The sequence below is a fragment of the Cydia amplana genome, chromosome 7 (genome assembly GCF_948474715.1).
Source record: "Cydia amplana chromosome 7, ilCydAmpl1.1, whole genome shotgun sequence".
In the NCBI taxonomy this organism is placed as follows: domain Eukaryota; kingdom Metazoa; phylum Arthropoda; class Insecta; order Lepidoptera; family Tortricidae; genus Cydia; species Cydia amplana.
In genome coordinates this window covers 1,144,239-1,166,798 of record NC_086075.1, presented here as the reverse complement: position 1 = coordinate 1,166,798, position 22,560 = coordinate 1,144,239, and the positions used below count along the sequence as shown (strand labels likewise).

The 22,560-nt window shown below is 47.3% G+C and overlaps 1 protein-coding gene across 1 annotated transcript in view; it reads left to right on the top strand.

The window, feature by feature from the left end:
* The window catches only part of LOC134649344 (neurexin-4), a 68,479-nt gene that overhangs the window by 32,060 nt on the left and 13,859 nt on the right, over positions 1 to 22,560 (top strand). The window contains exons 13-19 of the mRNA XM_063504056.1: positions 1,513 to 1,607; positions 6,542 to 6,656; positions 8,148 to 8,327; positions 18,921 to 19,058; positions 19,647 to 19,783; positions 20,385 to 20,536; positions 22,019 to 22,119. Coding sequence (XP_063360126.1) covers positions 1,513 to 1,607; positions 6,542 to 6,656; positions 8,148 to 8,327; positions 18,921 to 19,058; positions 19,647 to 19,783; positions 20,385 to 20,536; positions 22,019 to 22,119 — 918 coding nt within the window. The remainder of the gene's footprint in view (positions 1 to 1,512; positions 1,608 to 6,541; positions 6,657 to 8,147; positions 8,328 to 18,920; positions 19,059 to 19,646; positions 19,784 to 20,384; positions 20,537 to 22,018; positions 22,120 to 22,560) is intronic.

The window sequence follows — 22,560 nt, the reverse complement described above, 5'->3', positions numbered from 1 at the left end:
GGTGAAAATTTTTCTTTAAATCAGTCTTTAATCTGTAGGTACATATCAAGTGTGAACCCGAAAATAAAAATAATAATCTAAGTAGCATAAAATATACCTAAATAATAGCAGATATTACTAGGATAGGATCTTGTTTACTTGCAACCCCTTTTCTAAAAATTTCTAAACTAGAATTGACAAAAACAATAGGAACACACAGGTATAAAGATAAACAAAGGAATGGCCGCGCTGCGCCGCGGCTGTCGCTCTAAAAATAATACTGTAATCGCTCACTTGTTTTCAATTTTAGCTTAAGGACTCAAAGTGCAATATTGTTTGAATTGACAATAAGCGAAGTTACCGGCAAAAAAACTTGTTTGTGCTGGAGGCTTCATAGACCGCCCATGCCAACCACGGTTATTCAATAATAAGTTGAATTTAAGTCTGCGTAAAGTTTACAATCGTTTGAACTGGTTCAAAACCTTATTATGAGGTAACAGCATAGACGGGGTTTTTATTTCGGTTACCGGTAACAGGGGTTAACTCGATCTGATACGGTTACCGAATCAAAGTGTTACCTTATCAGACGGTTACCGTTATGGTAGGGGTTTTTATAACCACTTCTAAAATAACCCTATGAAAAACCCCGGTTAAGGTAACCGGTTCCGGTCCCTGGTTCAGAGAATGGGGTTGGCCGGTCGAAGTATTTAGCAGATGGCGCCATCGTAGCTTGCCCTGTCAATCCTTAGAATTGTGTCAAATATTTGTTTTTTAATGTCAGCCTTTTAAGCCAAATCTCATAGAAAAAGGGGCAAGCCATCTATGCAAACCTTTGACATTTGCCAACCTCATTATGAAAATTCCCCTAAAATAAAATTTATTGAAGTATATGTTTTTGCGATAAGAGAAGCTATAATTTCGTACCATTTATACTATAATTACTTTGAATTACTTTGTACTTCGCTAGCTAAAAATGTTAAATTAATTTTGTATCAAGCAGAAACGTCTGTGAACGAAGCTATTAAGCTTAGTTTAATAAGTATAACACTCTTACGGTAGATGTCGCTAGGGTCTCCCTAAGGCCAGCATATATGGTGGAAAAATTCGCTGTATTAGGTAAGGTCTTGGTAGCTCAGATGGAAGAGCACGGGGTCAGCGATTCGGCAGTTGTGGGTTCTAGTCCCACCCAGGACGCTGAATTATTCCACTTTTAATTTGTTTCTAAGCTGAAACCAAAGAGACTTAAGTGTATAGAGACTTACTGTCATGGTAAATTATATAGACCCAGTACATTTACTGCCATCTTTTGACAAAAATTAAAACTGTAAGAACACCATTTGACTTTGACCTTTCAATATTTAACAAATTAACACATACCAGTGAAAGAATAAGGGTCAAAGTCAAATGGCGGTCTAACAGTTTTAATCTTTTGTCAAAAGATGGCAGTGAATTTACTGTGGCTACATTATTTACTTTGACAATCCGCCTCTATTTAAAATTCTCTTTGCTGAAACTGTTATTTTCTCATCGTAGCGGACGGCCGCGTGCTGACCACTGTGCAGCACTCGTCGTCTGTGTCGCAGAGCACCGTCGTCGACGGATACCAGGAGCCCGGCAGCTTCAAACAGGTATGAATGAATGAATGAATGAATGAATTTATTCCAGAAATATTCCATATGTGATTAAAATATCTAAAATATTTAAAACTAATTACATAATAAATTATAATAATTATGATTAAATTAAATTAAGACGTACACAAACACAACAATTAATTACTAAGGACCTGAGTTTCGGGTCACCCCGACCCCGATATATCAGGTGTCACCTGTCCAATTTCCTGGACAGTTTGTTGCCGGTCCCATATTGGGATACCCTCCTCCAATTGAGGGGGGATTTAAAACATCTCCCTTGCCGGGATTCGAACCCAGGACTGCGAGCAGACAGACAGACAGACGTACGAGTGATCCTATTAGGGTTCCGTTTTTATTTTGATGTACGGAACCCTAAAAATCGGAATTTCGGTGGTGTAATTAATTGATGACCCATTACTTTAGTTCTATAGTTCTTTTTAGGGTTCCGTAACTAAAGGGTAAAAACGGGACCCTATTTCATTTCATTTCATTTATTTTTATTCATAACAATAAAATTATTGTGTTGAACATAAACTTAAAATTAAAAATTAACACTACATTAAATTAAATTACATGCAATTAAAGCTCAATGAAGTGATCCCAAGCTGATGGTATTAATGAAAGTATAAGTACCTATATTCAAATTGTAATTGTTATAATTAAAATTATATCATGTCAAGGAATGAAATGTAAATAAAAATAAATAAGTATATTAAAAAATTAAAATTTACTAACTAAGATATAAGCAAAAATTTAATAATATCATCACTTTGGTATCGTCATAGAAAAATACAGTCACATTAAAACATTAAAACATAAAACTCATTAAAAAATATAATAATAATATAATATATATCTAACAAACTACTATTAACAGCTATCGGCTATAAAGTCAGTTATACAATAGTACGACTTTTTTAATAAATAATTCTTGAGTCTTGCATTGAAAATTTTACTGTTTGTAATTGTTTTAAATTCAGTTGGTAATTTATTGTAGAGAAAAACGGCCTGGTAACTTGTGGCGTGCTTCATAACGTTAAGCCTCGGGACTACAGAATTTTTAATGTCTTTTCGCCTAGTAGACATCCTGCTTTCTCTCTCGGTCGTGCTCTCATACTTGTGTAGGTGTTTTACTAAGTCCGTTAAAAGTACAAGTATGTAAAGACACGGTGCGGTAAGGATTCCGAGTTTGATGAAATGGTCTCTGCAAGAAGCCATTTGTGGTATGCGTACAATCGTTCTGATTGCCCTTTTTTGTAATATAAAGGCAGCATTTACATTATAGTTATAGCTGTTGCCCCATAATTTGATGCTATAACGAAGCTTTGCTTCTATAAGAGCGTGATATACCATTTTTAGTTGTGCGGTATTTATAGAATCTCGCAGGCAGCGTAAGGCATAACAAGAGGAACTAATAGTATTGCTCAGTGCCTGCATTTCGTGCTTCCAGTTAAGTTGTGCGTCAATATAGACCCCCAACAATTTAACAACATCAGCTTGCATAATTTTGTTGCCGTTTAAACTTATATCCAAACTATCCGATTTTTTTGCTGTCGCTGAAAATAGTATGACACTGGTTTTGTTGCTGTTTAGTCTTAGATTATTTATTGCGAACCACTCATTAAAAGCTAATACAGCATTCCCCCTTTCATTTAACTGCGTCATATTTTCAGCAGTTATAATAGCATTAGTGTCATCTGCGAAAACAGCTAACTTGGTATGAGGTTGTGAATTTATTATATATGGTATCAGGTCGTTCAGAAACAGTACAAAAAATAATGGGCCGAGTATTGAGCCTTGTGGAACTCCGCGTCTTATAGTAGCAGTCTTTGATTTGACCACTTTCTCAGTGTCTCCATCTATTGTTTTTAATTCAATGTACTGCTTCCTATTATTTAAATACGAATCTAATATCTCAAGGACTTTTCCTCTAATACCATAATGCTCAAGTTTTTTTAGCATTATTTCATGGTCTACAGTATCGAAGGCGGAACTGAGGTCGAGAAAGATGCCAGCCACTTTCATCTTGTCATTCAGACCTGTTACCACGTCCTGAACCAAGGTGCCTATGGCCTCTCCAGTACCTACTCCTTTCTGGTATCCAAACTGTCTATCGCTTAGGACATTATGAACAATCAGATGTCTTTGCAACCTTACCTTTAATAACTTTTCAAATATTTTAGACAGCGTAGGTAATAAGGATATCGGTCTATAGTTTTTGGGGTCGCTACTGATGCCTTTCTTGTATATCGGCAGTACTTTCGCAACTTTTAATTGATCAGGGAAGACACCTAATTGGAAGCAGTTATTATAAAAGAGCGCCAGTGGTGCCGACAACAAATCAATGTTATCTTTAAGTACGCTTATGGGTATCTCGTCGTGTCCCGTTGAAAATGTATGTTCCATCTTTTTTACGATCCCGAATACCTCTTGTGGGGTTACACTCTCACAACTCATGGACTGCTTCACCCTTATTGAATTCTGCCTCAGGATATGCATAGCAGATGTAATATCAGCGGTTGTATTACTAAGACTCCGCTGTCCGTCCGTCCGTCCGTCTGTCACCAGGCTGTATCTCACGAACCGTGATAGCTAGACAGTTGAAATTTTCACAGATGATGTATTTCTGTTGCCGCTATAACAACAAATACTAAAAACAGAATAAAATAAAGATTTAAGTGGGGCTCCCATACAACAAACATGATTTTTGACCGAAGTTAAGCAACGTCGGGCGGGGTCAGTACTTGGATGGGTGACCGTTTTTTTGCTTGTTTTGTTCTATTTTTTGTTGATGGTGCGGAACCCTTCGTGCGCGAGTCCGACTCGCACTTGGCCGGTTTTCTTAGTATATGACATTTATTTAAAGTTTATTACTATAGTTGTCAAAGGCTCAAAGAACTGTCTCATTTCAAACATGACAGAAAGAATCATACTATTTTTGTCTTACACTAGTACTAGCACCAAAAGAAAAGGTATACGAGGGGCGTTCAATATATAATGAGAATGAGATGCAAACTCTTTAAATATTAGGAAAGTAAATACTGGCCGGTAAAGCTAATCTACCTAGCTGATTGCCATGAAAAAAAAAACTAACTGTTTTTTGTTTAAAAAAAAAATACGGCGATTTCTTTGCGATGCTGTTGAGTACGTTAGCGAAAATGGAGAAAATTGAACTGCGCGCCGTTATTAAATACTTGTGTTTGAAAAATTTTTCTATGGACCAAGTCAATTTAGATTTACGGGACACTTTAAGGTCTAATGCTCCTCCGTATTCGACAGTTGCACGTTGGTGCGCCGAATTTAGACGTGGAAGAACATCGACCATGGATGACCCCCGCTCCGGACGCCCTACTACAGCAGTAACTGAAGAAATTGTGAAAAAAGTCGAAAACTTAGTTTTGGCGGATCGTCGTGTCACGGTTCGTTTTATTGCTGAAAATGTAAAGATTTCAACGGGGAGCGTGCATAATATTTTACATGAACGCTTGGGTATGAAAAAGGTATCAGCGCGTTGGGTACCCAGAATGCTTACTGACACACAAAAACAAACTAGAGTCGAGATTTGTCAAGAAGCTTTGGACCTGATACAGCAAGACCGGGAACTTCTTTGGCGCGATTTATAACAATGGACGAAACATGGCTCCATCATTACGACCCTGAAACGAAACTGCAGTCTATGACATGGAAAAGGCCATCATCTCCAACTCCGAAGAAATTCAAGGTGGGCCCATCTGCCGATAAGGTCATGGGCTCTGTTTTTTGGGATGGTAAAGGGGTCGTAGTGATTGAGTATCTCGAGCATGGAGCCACTATTACGGGCTCTTTATATGCCAAACAAATAGCAACATTGCGCAATGAGATCCGTGAAAAACGGCGAGGTAAACTCTCGAAAATTGTGTTGTTCCATCAGGACAATGCACCTGCACACAAGTCCGCCGTTGCAATGGCTGCAATACGTGATGCTGGGTTCGATATCCTTAAGCATCCTCCGTATTCACCAGACCTCGCCCCTAGTGATTTCTACCTATTTCCGAGATTGAAGGAATACCTAAGAGGCAAGAAATTTGAAGACGACGACGCGCTAGTCGCTGCAGTACAAGATTTTTTAAGTACTCAAGATGAAACCTTTTTTAGAAATGGAATATTAAGTTTAGAAAAAAGATATACTAAGTGTATTATGCTAAAAGGTGACTTTGTCGAAAAATAAAATAACATTTAATAAAAGTTGTATATAACATACTCATTCTCACTTTTTATTGAACGCCCCTCGTAGTTTTTAGGGTTCCGTAGCCAAATGGCAAAAAACGGAACCCTTATAGATTCGTCATGTCTGTCTGTCTGTCTGTCTGTCCGTCTGTCCGTCTGTCCGTCTGTCCGTCTGTCTGTCCGTCCGTATGTCACAGCCACATTTCTCCGAAACTATAAGAACTATACTGTTGAAACTTGGTAAGTAGATGTATTCTGTGAACCGCATTAAGATTTTCACACAAAAATAGAAAAAAAACAATAAATTTTTGGGGTTCCCCATACTTCGAACTGAAACTCAAATTTTTTTTTTCATCAAACCCATACGTGTGGGGTATCTATGGATAGGTCTTCAAAAATGATATTGAGGTTTCTAATATCATTTTTTTCTAAACTGAATAGTTTGCGCGAGAGACACTTCCAAAGTGGTAAAATGTGTGTCCCTGTAACTTCTAAAATAAGAGAATGATAAAACTAAAAAAAATATATCATGTACATTACCATGTAAACTTCCACCGAAAATTGGTTTGAACGAGATCTAGGAAGTAGTTTTTTTTTATACGTCATAAATCGCCTAAATACGGAACCCTTCATGGGCGAGTCGGACTCGCACTTGGCCGCTTTTTTGTTCTTATTTACTGACAAATTTGATTTCACCAACTATAGTGTTATTTTTCTCACAGGACATAACGTACGACGCGTCCCGCGCGCAGCTCGAGGCGTTGCTGAACCGCTCGAGCTCATGTTCACAGCGGCTCGAGTACATGTGCCGACACTCACGCCTCCTCAACTCGCCTAGTGAGTCCTCAATTTGTATTAGACTATAGGGTGACCCAAAAATACGTTTACTTATTTATTTATTTATTTATTTATAAGGAGATCCAACAGCTAACTAAATGACAATGGAATCTTAAATAGATATATAGAGCCAATTACAGGAACTCACAAATAGATATGTAATAAAAACATATACTTAAGTAACACGCATCACATACACACACACACACACATTGCAAACATGAAAGAGATAAGACTCAATCCAAAACTAAACAGAACTAACAACATTCACTTACATAAACCAAACCTACTACCGGTGACAGGACACCAATATTGTAAAAACTACGAACAAAATAAGGATTGGATACTACATATACAAAGCACTCGCTTACAAGATAAATACAAAATGCCTAATTGAAACACATTTCCGTCAATTTGCGCCTCACGGAGGGAATGTCGCAATTAAATATATCAATATCAAGCTCTTTCGTTAGATTATTGTTATATGTTGTTATATATTTACAAACATGTTTTATGAATATTTATCTAACTTCATAAAAATTCGCCAGTAACTGGCCACCTGCCAATAACTGGCCATTCTAAACTAAATATGAATTATATTCGCTTATAAACAGAATTCATTTTAGTATAAGGTTTAAATAGTTGGCCAGCCTTCAATAACTAGCCACCTTATACTAAAATGAATTCTGTTTATAGATGAATAGAATTCATAGAATAGAATCCATACAAACGAAACATCCAAAATTGTTATTGAAAGTTGAACCTAAACTGTAGGAATTAGAGTTGAGTTTGCGTTTGAAAATTGAACGAAACGAAGCAAAAGCGACTGTTCCAATTGAACATGGTTTAAATTACATCGAACTGAATAGGTACTATAGGTAGCACCTTGGGCCTTAAGCTTTGGATTCTTCCGAAAACGGTGCCGTAATATGACGGCCGCTATAAAGCGTTGAATGACGTCACTAGAACGTTGTCTATGTAAACAAGATGGCGCGGTTTCCTAGACAGCGTTACGTTACGTTGACTGTCAACGTAACGTAAGATGACGGCCGTCATGACGGTGTCGATAGTTTCGTGAACGTTTTATTAGATAGCGGTGACGCCATTTTGAATAAATGACACGAGATTTGAATAAATGATTCCGTACTACGATTATTTTCCTCTTCTGATGATATTTCATCCTCCAAGTAAATTATAGATGATCAAGCAAATCTTGTCAGTAGGAAAAGGCGCGAAATTCAAATTTTCTATGGGACGTTATCCCATCGCGACTACATTTTTCAAATTTGCCGCTTTGACCTTGATGGATGACGGTGTGTTATGACGCCGTGGTACTTTCCACATGTCGCCACCGTAAAGACGGCCGTCTTTTGCTGCCGCTATATGACGGCCGTCATATGACGGCACCGTTTTCGGAGGAATCCAAAGCTTTAGGAGGCTATTTCATGGAAAAAAAATGTCTTCAACTTACGCTGGTGTTTATGTATATAGGCGAGGAATCCAACTTCCACCCGTTCGCGTGGTGGGTGTCGCGCTCGGGGCAGCGCATGGACTACTGGGCCGGCGCGCAGCCCGGGTCCCGCATGTGCGCGTGCGGCGTGCTCGGGGCCTGCCAGGACCCCACCAAGTGGTGCAACTGCGACGCGGAGTACACGCAGCTCAAGGCTCAAGGTGTGTGGTGCTAATATATATAGTTAGAGTGAGACAGACTAGTGCTGTATGCTACAAGCGCACGTGTTGGAGAGAGACAGATTCACTACTGGGCCGGCGCGCAGCCCGGGTCCCGCATGTGCGCGTGCGGCGTGCTCGGGGCCTGCCAGGACCCCACCAAGTGGTGCAACTGCGACGCGGAGTACACGCAGCTCAAGGCTCAAGGTGTGTGGTGCTAATATATATAGTTAGAGTGAGACAGACTAGTGCTGTATGCTACAAGCGCACGTGTTGGAGAGAGACAGATTCACTACTGGGCCGGCGCGCAGCCCGGGTCCCGCATGTGCGCGTGCGGCGTGCTCGGGGCCTGCCAGGACCCCACCAAGTGGTGCAACTGCGACGCGGAGTACACGCAGCTCAAGGCTCAAGGTGTGTGGTGCTAATATATATAGTTAGAGTGAGACAGACTAGTGCTGTATGCTACAAGCGCACGTGTTGGAGAGAGACAGATTCACTACTGGGCCGGCGCGCAGCCCGGGTCCCGCATGTGCGCGTGCGGCGTGCTCGGGGCCTGCCAGGACCCCACCAAGTGGTGCAACTGCGACGCGGAGTACACGCAGCTCAAGGCTCAAGGTGTGTGGTGCTAATATATATAGTTAGAGTGAGACAGACTAGTGCTGTATGCTACAAGCGCACGTGTTGGAGAGAGACAGATTCACTACTGGGCCGGCGCGCAGCCCGGGTCCCGCATGTGCGCGTGCGGCGTGCTCGGGGCCTGCCAGGACCCCACCAAGTGGTGCAACTGCGACGCGGAGTACACGCAGCTCAAGGCTCAAGGTGTGTGGTGCTAATATATATAGTTAGAGTGAGACAGACTAGTGCTGTATGCTACAAGCGCACGTGTTGGAGAGAGACAGATTCACTACTGGGCCGGCGCGCAGCCCGGGTCCCGCATGTGCGCGTGCGGCGTGCTCGGGGCCTGCCAGGACCCCACCAAGTGGTGCAACTGCGACGCGGAGTACACGCAGCTCAAGGCTCAAGGTGTGTGGTGCTAATATATATAGTTAGAGTGAGACAGACTAGTGCTGTATGCTACAAGCGCACGTGTTGGAGAGAGACAGATTCACTACTGGGCCGGCGCGCAGCCCGGGTCCCGCATGTGCGCGTGCGGCGTGCTCGGGGCCTGCCAGGACCCCACCAAGTGGTGCAACTGCGACGCGGAGTACACGCAGCTCAAGGCTCAAGGTGTGTGGTGCTAATATATATAGTTAGAGTGAGACAGACTAGTGCTGTATGCTACAAGCGCACGTGTTGGAGAGAGACAGATTCACTACTGGGCCGGCGCGCAGCCCGGGTCCCGCATGTGCGCGTGCGGAGTGCTCGGAGCCTGCCAGGACCCCACCAAGTGGTGCAACTGCGACGCGGAGTACACGCAGCTCAAGGCTCAAGGTGTGTGGTGCTAATATATATAGTTAGAGTGAGACAGACTAGTGCTGTATGCTACAAGCGCACGTGTTGGAGAGAGACAGATTCACTACTGGGCCGGCGCGCAGCCCGGGTCCCGCATGTGCGCGTGCGGCGTGCTCGGCGCCTGCCAGGACCCCACCAAGTGGTGCAACTGCGACGCGGAGTACACGCAGCTCAAGGCTCAAGGTGTGTGGTGCTAATATATATAGTTAGAGTGAGACAGACTAGTGCTGTATGCTACAAGCGCACGTGTTGGAGAGAGACAGATTCACTACTGGGCCGGCGCGCAGCACGGGTCCCGCATGTGCGCGTGCGGCGTGCTCGGGGCCTGCCAGGACCCCACCAAGTGGTGCAACTGCGACGCGGAGTACACGCAGCTCAAGGCTCAAGGTGTGTGGTGCTAATATATATAGTTAGAGTGAGACAGACTAGTGCTGTATGCTACAAGCGCACGTGTTGGAGAGAGACAGATTCACTACTGGGCCGGCGCGCAGCCCGGGTCCCGCATGTGCGCGTGCGGCGTGCTCGGGGCCTGCCAGGACCCCACCAAGTGGTGCAACTGCGACGCGGAGTACACGCAGCTCAAGGCTCAAGGTGTGTGGTGCTAATATATATAGTTAGAGTGAGACAGACTAGTGCTGTATGCTACAAGCGCACGTGTTGGAGAGAGACAGATTCACTACTGGGCCGGCGCGCAGCCCGGGTCCCGCATGTGCGCGTGCGGCGTGCTCGGGGCCTGCCAGGACCCCACCAAGTGGTGCAACTGCGACGCGGAGTACACGCAGCTCAAGGCTCAAGGTGTGTGGTGCTAATATATATAGTTAGAGTGAGACAGACTAGTGCTGTATGCTACAAGCGCACGTGTTGGAGAGAGACAGATTCACTACTGGGCCGGCGCGCAGCCCGGGTCCCGCATGTGCGCGTGCGGCGTGCTCGGGGCCTGCCAGGACCCCACCAAGTGGTGCAACTGCGACGCGGAGTACACGCAGCTCAAGGCTCAAGGTGTGTGGTGCTAATATATATAGTTAGAGTGAGACAGACTAGTGCTGTATGCTACAAGCGCACGTGTTGGAGAGAGACAGATTCACTACTGGGCCGGCGCGCAGCCCGGGTCCCGCATGTGCGCGTGCGGCGTGCTCGGGGCCTGCCAGGACCCCACCAAGTGGTGCAACTGCGACGCGGAGTACACGCAGCTCAAGGCTCAAGGTGTGTGGTGCTAATATATATAGTTAGAGTGAGACAGACTAGTGCTGTATGCTACAAGCGCACGTGTTGGAGAGAGACAGATTCACTACTGGGCCGGCGCGCAGCCCGGGTCCCGCATGTGCGCGTGCGGCGTGCTCGGGGCCTGCCAGGACCCCACCAAGTGGTGCAACTGCGACGCGGAGTACACGCAGCTCAAGGCTCAAGGTGTGTGGTGCTAATATATATAGTTAGAGTGAGACAGACTAGTGCTGTATGCTACAAGCGCACGTGTTGGAGAGAGACAGATTCACTACTGGGCCGGCGCGCAGCCCGCGTCCCGCATGTGCGCGTGCGGCGTGCTCGGAGCCTGCCAGGACCCCACTAAGTGGTGCAACTGCGACGCGGAGTACACGCAGCTCAAGGCTCAAGGTGTGTGGTGCTAATATATATAGTTAGAGTGAGACAGACTAGTGCTGTATGCTACAAGCGCACGTGTTGGAGAGAGACAGATTCACTACTGGGCCGGCGCGCAGCCCGGGTCCCGCATGTGCGCGTGCGGCGTGCTCGGGGCCTGCCAGGACCCCACCAAGTGGTGCAACTGCGACGCGGAGTACACGCAGCTCAAGGCTCAAGGTGTGTGGTGCTAATATATATAGTTAGAGTGAGACAGACTAGTGCTGTATGCTACAAGCGCACGTGTTGGAGAGAGACAGATTCACTACTGGGCCGGCGCGCAGCCCGGGTCCCGCATGTGCGCGTGCGGCGTGCTCGGGGCCTGCCAGGACCCCACCAAGTGGTGCAACTGCGACGCGGAGTACACGCAGCTCAAGGCTCAAGGTGTGTGGTGCTAATATATATAGTTAGAGTGAGACAGACTAGTGCTGTATGCTACAAGCGCACGTGTTGGAGAGAGACAGATTCACTACTGGGCCGGCGCGCAGCCCGGGTCCCGCATGTGCGCGTGCGGCGTGCTCGGGGCCTGCCAGGACCCCACCAAGTGGTGCAACTGCGACGCGGAGTACACGCAGCTCAAGGCTCAAGGTGTGTGGTGCTAATATATATAGTTAGAGTGAGACAGACTAGTGCTGTATGCTACAAGCGCACGTGTTGGAGAGAGACAGATTCACTACTGGGCCGGCGCGCAGCCCGGGTCCCGCATGTGCGCGTGCGGCGTGCTCGGGGCCTGCCAGGACCCCACCAAGTGGTGCAACTGCGACGCGGAGTACACGCAGCTCAAGGCTCAAGGTGTGTGGTGCTAATATATATAGTTAGAGTGAGACAGACTAGTGCTGTATGCTACAAGCGCACGTGTTGGAGAGAGACAGATTCACTACTGGGCCGGCGCGCAGCCCGGGTCCCGCATGTGCGCGTGCGGCGTGCTCGGGGCCTGCCAGGACCCCACCAAGTGGTGCAACTGCGACGCGGAGTACTCGCAGCTCAAGGCTCAAGGTGTGTGGTGCTAATATATATAGTTAGAGTGAGACAGACTAGTGCTGTATGCTACAAGCGCACGTGTTGGAGAGAGACAGATTCACTACTGGGCCGGCGCGCAGCCCGGGTCCCGCATGTGCGCGTGCGGAGTGCTCGGAGCCTGCCAGGACCCCACCAAGTGGTGCAACTGCGACGCGGAGTACACGCAGCTCAAGGCTCAAGGTGTGTGGTGCTAATATATATAGTTAGAGTGAGACAGACTAGTGCTGTATGCTACAAGCGCACGTGTTGGAGAGAGACAGATTCACTACTGGGCCGGCGCGCAGCCCGGGTCCCGCATGTGCGCGTGCGGCGTGCTCGGAGCCTGCCAGGACCCCACCAAGTGGTGCAACTGCGACGCGGAGTACACGCAGCTCAAGGCTCAAGGTGTGTGGTGCTAATATATATAGTTAGAGTGAGACAGACTAGTGCTGTATGCTACAAGCGCACGTGTTGGAGAGAGACAGATTCACTACTGGGCCGGCGCGCAGCCCGGGTCCCGCATGTGCGCGTGCGGCGTGCTCGGAGCCTGCCAGGACCCCACCAAGTGGTGCAACTGCGACGCGGAGTACACGCAGCTCAAGGCTCAAGGTGTGTGGTGCTAATATATATAGTTAGAGTGAGACAGACTAGTGCTGTATGCTACAAGCGCACGTGTTGGAGAGAGACAGATTCACTACTGGGCCGGCGCGCAGCCCGGGTCCCGCATGTGCGCGTGCGGCGTGCTCGGGGCCTGCCAGGACCCCACCAAGTGGTGCAACTGCGACGCGGAGTACACGCAGCTCAAGGCTCAAGGTGTGTGGTGCTAATATATATAGTTAGAGTGAGACAGACTAGTGCTGTATGCTACAAGCGCACGTGTTGGAGAGAGACAGATTCACTACTGGGCCGGCGCGCAGCCCGGGTCCCGCATGTGCGCGTGCGGCGTGCTCGGGGCCTGCCAGGACCCCACCAAGTGGTGCAACTGCGACGCGGAGTACACGCAGCTCAAGGCTCAAGGTGTGTGGTGCTAATATATATAGTTAGAGTGAGACAGACTAGTGCTGTATGCTACAAGCGCACGTGTTGGAGAGAGACAGATTCACTACTGGGCCGGCGCGCAGCCCGGGTCCCGCATGTGCGCGTGCGGCGTGCTCGGGGCCTGCCAGGACCCCACCAAGTGGTGCAACTGCGACGCGGAGTACACGCAGCTCAAGGCTCAAGGTGTGTGGTGCTAATATATATAGTTAGAGTGAGACAGACTAGTGCTGTATGCTACAAGCGCACGTGTTGGAGAGAGACAGATTCACTACTGGGCCGGCGCGCAGCCCGGGTCCCGCATGTGCGCGTGCGGCGTGCTCGGGGCCTGCCAGGACCCCACCAAGTGGTGCAACTGCGACGCGGAGTACACGCAGCTCAAGGCTCAAGGGGTGTGGTGCTAATATATATAGTTAGAGTGAGACAGACTAGTGCTGTATGCTACAAGCGCACGTGTTGGAGAGAGACAGATTCACTACTGGGCCGGCGCGCAGCCCGGGTCCCGCATGTGCGCGTGCGGCGTGCTCGGAGCCTGCCAGGACCCCACCAAGTGGTGCAACTGCGACGCGGAGTACACGCAGCTCAAGGCTCAAGGTGTGTGGTGCTAATATATATAGTTAGAGTGAGACAGACTAGTGCTGTATGCTACAAGCGCACGTGTTGGAGAGAGACAGATTCACTACTGGGCCGGCGCGCAGCCCGGGTCCCGCATGTGCGCGTGCGGCGTGCTCGGGGCCTGCCAGGACCCCACCAAGTGGTGCAACTGCGACGCGGAGTACACGCAGCTCAAGGCTCAAGGTGTGTGGTGCTAATATATATAGTTAGAGTGAGACAGACTAGTGCTGTATGCTACAAGCGCACGTGTTGGAGAGAGACAGATTCACTACTGGGCCGGCGCGCAGCCCGGGTCCCGCATGTGCGCGTGCGGCGTGCTCGGGGCCTGCCAGGACCCCACCAAGTGGTGCAACTGCGACGCGGAGTACACGCAGCTCAAGGCTCAAGGTGTGTGGTGCTAATATATATAGTTAGAGTGAGACAGACTAGTGCTGTATGCTACAAGCGCACGTGTTGGAGAGAGACAGATTCACTACTGGGCCGGCGCGCAGCCCGGGTCCCGCATGTGCGCGTGCGGCGTGCTCGGGGCCTGCCAGGACCCCACCAAGTGGTGCAACTGCGACGCGGAGTACACGCAGCTCAAGGCTCAAGGTGTGTGGTGCTAATATATATAGTTAGAGTGAGACAGACTAGTGCTGTATGCTACAAGCGCACGTGTTGGAGAGAGACAGATTCACTACTGGGCCGGCGCGCAGCCCGGGTCCCGCATGTGCGCGTGCGGCGTGCTCGGGGCCTGCCAGGACCCCACCAAGTGGTGCAACTGCGACGCGGAGTACACGCAGCTCAAGGCTCAAGGTGTGTGGTGCTAATATATATAGTTAGAGTGAGACAGACTAGTGCTGTATGCTACAAGCGCACGTGTTGGAGAGAGACAGATTCACTACTGGGCCGGCGCGCAGCCCGGGTCCCGCATGTGCGCGTGCGGCGTGCTCGGGGCCTGCCAGGACCCCACCAAGTGGTGCAACTGCGACGCGGAGTACACGCAGCTCAAGGCTCAAGGTGTGTGGTGCTAATATATATAGTTAGAGTGAGACAGACTAGTGCTGTATGCTACAAGCGCACGTGTTGGAGAGAGACAGATTCACTACTGGGCCGGCGCGCAGCCCGGGTCCCGCATGTGCGCGTGCGGCGTGCTCGGGGCCTGCCAGGACCCCACCAAGTGGTGCAACTGCGACGCGGAGTACACGCAGCTCAAGGCTCAAGGTGTGTGGTGCTAATATATATAGTTAGAGTGAGACAGACTAGTGCTGTATGCTACAAGCGCACGTGTTGGAGAGAGACAGATTCACTACTGGGCCGGCGCGCAGCCCGGGTCCCGCATGTGCGCGTGCGGCGTGCTCGGGGCCTGCCAGGACCCCACCAAGTGGTGCAACTGCGACGCGGAGTACACGCAGCTCAAGGCTCAAGGTGTGTGGTGCTAATATATATAGTTAGAGTGAGACAGACTAGTGCTGTATGCTACAAGCGCACGTGTTGGAGAGAGACAGATTCACTACTGGGCCGGCGCGCAGCCCGGGTCCCGCATGTGCGCGTGCGGCGTGCTCGGAGCCTGCCAGGACCCCACCAAGTGGTGCAACTGCGACGCGGAGTACACGCAGCTCAAGGCTCAAGGTGTGTGGTGCTAATATATATAGTTAGAGTGAGACAGACTAGTGCTGTATGCTACAAGCGCACGTGTTGGAGAGAGACAGATTCACTACTGGGCCGGCGCGCAGCCCGGGTCCCGCATGTGCGCGTGCGGAGTGCTCGGAGCCTGCCAGGACCCCACCAAGTGGTGCAACTGCGACGCGGAGTACACGCAGCTCAAGGCTCAAGGTGTGTGGTGCTAATATATATAGTTAGAGTGAGACAGACTAGTGCTGTATGCTACAAGCGCACGTGTTGGAGAGAGACAGATTCACTACTGGGCCGGCGCGCAGCCCGGGTCCCGCATGTGCGCGTGCGGCGTGCTCGGGGCCTGCCAGGACCCCACCAAGTGGTGCAACTGCGACGCGGAGTACACGCAGCTCAAGGCTCAAGGTGTGTGGTGCTAATATATATAGTTAGAGTGAGACAGACTAGTGCTGTATGCTACAAGCGCACGTGTTGGAGAGAGACAGATTCACTACTGGGCCGGCGCGCAGCCCGGGTCCCGCATGTGCGCGTGCGGAGTGCTCGGAGCCTGCCAGGACCCCACCAAGTGGTGCAACTGCGACGCGGAGTACACGCAGCTCAAGGCTCAAGGTGTGTGGTGCTAATATATATAGTTAGAGTGAGACAGACTAGTGCTGTATGCTACAAGCGCACGTGTTGGAGAGAGACAGATTCATTACTGGGCCGGCGCGCAGTCCGGCTCGGCGCCTGCCAAGACCCCACTAAGTGGTGCAACTGCGACGCGGAGTACACGCAGCTCAAGGCTCAAGGTGTGTGGTGCTAATATATATAGTTAGAGTGAGACAGACTAGTGCTGTATGCTACAAGCGCACGTGTTGGAGAGAGACAGATTCACTACTGGGCCGGCGCGCAGCCCGGGTCCCGCATGTGCGCGTGCGGCGTGCTCGGCGCCTGCCAGGACCCCACCAAGTGGTGCAACTGCGACGCGGAGTACACGCAGCTCAAGGCTCAAGGTGTGTGGTGCTAATATATATAGTTAGAGTGAGACAGACTAGTGCTGTATGCTACAAGCGCACGTGTTGGAGAGAGACAGATTCACTACTGGGCCGGCGCGCAGCCCGGGTCCCGCATGTGCGCGTGCGGCGTGCTCGGGGCCTGCCAGGACCCCACCAAGTGGTGCAACTGCGACGCGGAGTACACGCAGCTCAAGGCTCAAGGTGTGTGGTGCTAATATATATAGTTAGAGTGAGACAGACTAGTGCTGTATGCTACAAGCGCACGTGTTGGAGAGAGACAGATTCACTACTGGGCCGGCGCGCAGCCCGGGTCCCGCATGTGCGCGTGCGGCGTGCTCGGGGCCTGCCAGGACCCCACCAAGTGGTGCAACTGCGACGCGGAGTACACGCAGCTCAAGGCTCAAGGTGTGTGGTGCTAATATATATAGTTAGAGTGAGACAGACTAGTGCTGTATGCTACAAGCGCACGTGTTGGAGAGAGACAGATTCACTACTGGGCCGGCGCGCAGCCCGGGTCCCGCATGTGCGCGTGCGGCGTGCTCGGGGCCTGCCAGGACCCCACCAAGTGGTGCAACTGCGACGCGGAGTACACGCAGCTCAAGGCTCAAGGTGTGTGGTGCTAATATATATAGTTAGAGTGAGACAGACTAGTGCTGTATGCTACAAGCGCACGTGTTGGAGAGAGACAGATTCACTACTGGGCCGGCGTGCAGCCCGGGTCCCGCATGTGCGCGTGCGGCGTGCTCGGGGCCTGCCAGGACCCCACCAAGTGGTGCAACTGCGACGCGGAATACACGCAGCTCAAGACTCAAGGTATAGTCTGTAGATTTGAAGCTGGCCCGAACGGCTAATCCTTTGTCTATTGTCAAGTGAAACCACTCGTGCCACCACCTTAACCTTCCACTTTAACCTGTTATTGAATTACAACTCCTATGGACATTGCAATAAGATTCAAAATGAACTAATGGAAAGCTTTTCTGCCTCTCTAAAATTATCTCGGACAAAGTGAGTGAGCAATTTAAGAGGCAGGTATCGATTTTAGTCGCAAAAATGTAAAATTGATAGACGCGCGCAAAGCACTGATTTAGTCGATCTTATTTGGAAATTTCGTAAAGTTTGGACTGCTAAAAATGGTAATTTTGTATTACAAATATCCTGTACTCCAACTTTCATAGACTACATTTTTAGGGTTCCGTAGCCAAATGGCAAAAAACGGAACCCTTATAGATTCGTCATGTCTGTCTGTCTGTCCGTCTGTCCGTCTGTCCGTCCGTATGTCACAGCCACTTTTCTCCGAAACTATAAGAACTATACTGTTGAAACTTAGTAAGTAGATGTATTCTGTGAACCGCATTAAGATTTTCACACAAAAATAGAAAAAAAACAATAAATTTTTGGGGTTCCCCATACTTCGAACTGAAACTCAAAAATTTTTTTTTCATCAAACCCATACGTGTGGGGTATCTATGGATAGGTCTTCAAAAATGATATTGAGGTTCCTAATATCATTTTTTTCTAAACTGAATAGTTTGCGCGAGAGACACTTCCAAAGTGGTAAAATGTGTGTCCCCCCCCCTGTAACTTCTAAAATAAGAGAATGATAAAACTAAAAAAAATATATGATGTACATTACCATGTAAACTTCCACCGAAAATTGGTTTGAACGAGATCTAGTAAGTAGTTTTTTTTTTATACATCATAAATCGCCTAAATACGGAACCCTTCATGGGCGAGTTCGACTCGCACTTGGCCGCTTTTTTTTGTTATATGATATTGAACAAGAGTAAATGAAAGTTAGACGAAATCAATTTTCACCAGAAATTACTTCAAAACAAGTGATTTTTTTTTCGTGAAAATCGACTTAATTTCAACGTAATTTTGATACTTAAACAATCTACAACATTTCCTGAAACTGTTCTTATACATCCTTTTGTATAATTTACCACTATAATTTTTTGATGATTTTTTTAAAAACTGCCCCTTCTCGTCATATATTGCCGGTGACGCACGCTCGAGACCTCATTATTAAAAGGCAAGATGAGAAGACGTGCTAATAGAAACCAATACTTGTTATTTAGATATTACGTAACAAAATGTGTACAATTTCAACAACGAATTCTATCAATTTTACATTTTGGCTCTAAAATCGTTAACGGAGTCTAAAGTAGGTAACATTACAAATAACAACAAATAAAAATTAGACGTGACGTAGCTTAAACATATCTTCAATCGATATTATATTTCGTCCTAGAATTTCAAACTGACGGCGGAGACATCACCGAAAAGGAGTACTTACCGGTGAAAGCGCTACATTTCGGAGACACGGGCAGCCATCTTGATGAAAAGGAAGGTCGTTACACGCTCGGCCCGCTGCTGTGCGAGGGAGACGGTAATAATTTATTCGTTAACGCATACCACACTTTTGTCTATTACCTTTTTAGGGTTCCGTATCTCAATAGGAAAAAAACGGAACCCTTATAGGACCACTCGTGCGTCTGTCTGTCCGACCATCCCGCCCCCCACCCCTTTATCTCCGACACTACTGGGTCTAAAATTTTGAAAAAAATTGTTCCTTACTTAAAGATGACAGGAAAACCTATGAGAAATGTACATTCAAGCGTGAATCGGACTTAATGTACGGAAGCCTGAACGCGAGTCCGACTCGCACTTGGCCGGTTTCTTTTAAACGGTATCCTATCCTATAAAAAAAATCACTTTTTAAGTATACTTTTGTATTAGTACGTACATTATCACATTGCAATAAGGTTTAGAAAGTTTATTAACCTTTTTGACGCCGGCTGTCACGCTGACGCCACGTCACCGAAGTGTCAAAACTGAAATTGAACTTTATGCATATGCACGTAGGTCTATATTGCTCTGTGGCCTGTGACCGATTAATCGGTCTTTGGCGTTGAACCTACGGTGCGGATATATCGGTCATTGGCGTCCAAAAGGTTAAACATAATATTATTTTCAGACCTATTCGGCAACGCGGTGACGTTCCGCATAGCGGACGCGTACATCGCCCTACCCACATTCGATCTCGGGCACAGTGGCGACATCTACTTCGAGTTTAGGACGACTAAGGAGAACGCCGTACTGTTGCACTCTAAGGTAATTTAGTTTTTAGGGTTCCGTACCCAAAGGGTAAAAACGGGACCCTATTAACCTTTTAACCGCCGTAGATTGCTATATAAGACATACAAAATCGGGCTCATTTCGCCGCTGTCTGATAAATAAGACAAAACTTCGTGTAACTTCGTACCCCCCGGCGACACGAGCACGCTCGATGACGTATTCTATGGCGGTTAAAAGGTTAATTACTAAGACTCCTCTGTCTGTCACCAGGCTGTATGCTGTATCTCATGAACCGTGATAGCTAGACAGTTGCAATTTTCACAGATGATGTATTTGTATTTCTGTTGCCGTTATAACAACAAATACTATTTAAATCATCACATCCGATCCTGATCTGACGACAATAAGATCTGACGTGTAGACCCTGTCCAACAATAGTATTTCCTAAAATCAGTCTAGCAGTCTTCAAAAATCGGAGACCGTACATAAGAATCCTTCGAAATTTTGAATTTGTTTTAAAAAATGTCGACAAAGAGAATTGACCCCATCTTCACATTTACCCGAGAAAATATTCCTTCCATACTTATCTTCTAGTGACTGCCTTACGGGCTAAATCTAATGATGAAACATCTTACAGGGCCCTCAAGACTACATCAAGCTGTCAATCATAGGCGGGGACCAGCTACAGTTCCAGTTCCAAGTCGGAGACACACCACTCGGAGTGATGGTGGAGACTAGCAACCGACTCGCTGATAACAAGTGGCATTCTGTCGCTATTGAGAGGAACAGGTAATGTGGTACAGGGTTATCATTGAAAACTAGCTACAGTTCAAGTTCCAAGTTGGGGAAACGCTACTCCGAGTTATGGTGGAGACTAGCAACCGACTCGCTGATAATAAGTGGCATTCTGTCGCTATTGAGAGGAACAGGTAATGTGGTACAGGATTATCATTGAAAACTAGCTACAGTTCAAGTTCCAAGTCGGAGACACACCACTCGGAGTGATGGTGGAGACTAGTAACCGACTCGCTGATAACAAGTGGCATTCTGTCGCTATTGAGAGGAACAGGTATTTTTTTTTTCAGTGTACTGGGGACTATACCATAAACATTTGTAGGATGAAAAGGTGGTCTGAGCTCAGCAGTGGGATGTATGTAGTGCAGCACAAGACCACACTGACAGCGTCGCCAAGTCGCCATGTGACAAACAACTGCTTGCAATGATATTGGTATGATGCTACATGTATGTCCTTCTATACTCTATGTGTGTAAGGTGTAACACATGCCTTGCCATGTACTAAAAAGCTACATATAGCTGTCAATCATTAGCGGGGACCAGCTACAGTTCAAGTTCCAAGTCTGACATATGATATACCTCTCGGAGTAATGATTGGTGGAAACCAGCAATTGGCTTGCTGATAGTAAGTGGCACTCTGTTGCTATGAAATAGGTACAGTGTTTATAAAGGGGCCCACTGATTAGCAGTCCGCCGGACCGTATCGGCCTGTCAGTTGTTCGGAACTGTCAAGTTTTTGTTCTAACTGACAGGCCGATACCGTCCGGCGGACTGTTAATCAGTGGGCCCCTTTAAACATAGAACACAGCCTAGGTCAGATCATCGTAACTGCAAGATGTAGCATAAAAGATTACTACAACGTGTCGCCCCCGTACTAATTTAGTATTATTTTAGTTGCGTACACTTTTACGATCTATTAATATGTAGTCGGGCAAACACTTGACAGTCAGTAAGGACCAGGAAACTTATACTCATCCCTTTCTTTTGGGTACTAATACTAGCGTCAGATAAAGACAGTTTGATCATCTTTGTCTTTGTTTGAAATGAAACAATCCTGGGCCAAACTATAAATTAATACATCTATTAAAGAAATCTCTCACGTAGGTACGTGAGGACCTACGGACACCTCTCCGTTGTGTCATAGAGAAAAAAGACATAGAGTGCTCACTCCATACATCAGTTCAGACTATTAATTTCAGTGTCTACATCTAGCATCGAGTAGCGGAACTATCAGTACTGCTACTTGACAATAGATGTAGCACCGACCGGAAAGTCTTATCTCAACAGCATAAGACTTTCCGGTCGATGCTACATCTATTGTCAAGTAGCAGTACTGATAGTTCCGCTACTCGATGCTAGATGCTAATAGTCTTTTTGGTACTAAAACTGATGTATGGAGTGAGCACTCTATGTATTTTTTTCTCTATGGTTGTGTTCAATTGTACTCTTGAATCTACAACGATTTTTTTTTAACAGGAAAGAAGCCAGAGTGGTTGTAGACGGTGCCCTGAAGAACGAAATCCGCACGGCCAAGGAACCTGTGCGCGCCCTTCAACTATCGTCTCCTCTTATAATAGGTAACATACTGTCGGTAAACCTTACTACCACAGTTTTGAATGATTCGAGGTTAGTTTCACTAAACTTATATCGAACCGCTATCTTCAGTTACCCGTGAACAAGATGCATATAGTGCGTCAAGCAAATCTTGTCAGTAGCAATGTGCTGCAAATTAATGTAGGGTAACACCATGTAACACTCAAAGAGCAGAATTGCGCTAAGAAAAGCAGCAATGTACATCGAACCAAAACGTGTTTATTTTTCCGCCCTTCATACGTCAGTTCGAGTGAATTATCATAACCTCAAATTTTAGTAATGTTTACCGTCAACGAGCATGATTGTACATTGTAGGCACCTTAGCTTTGCTTGAGGTCATGCATAATCTTGGTATTTAATGGTGACAGCAGAAATTTCTCTTGAAATAGAAACGATTCAGAATGTAAACAATAAGATGATGGCTG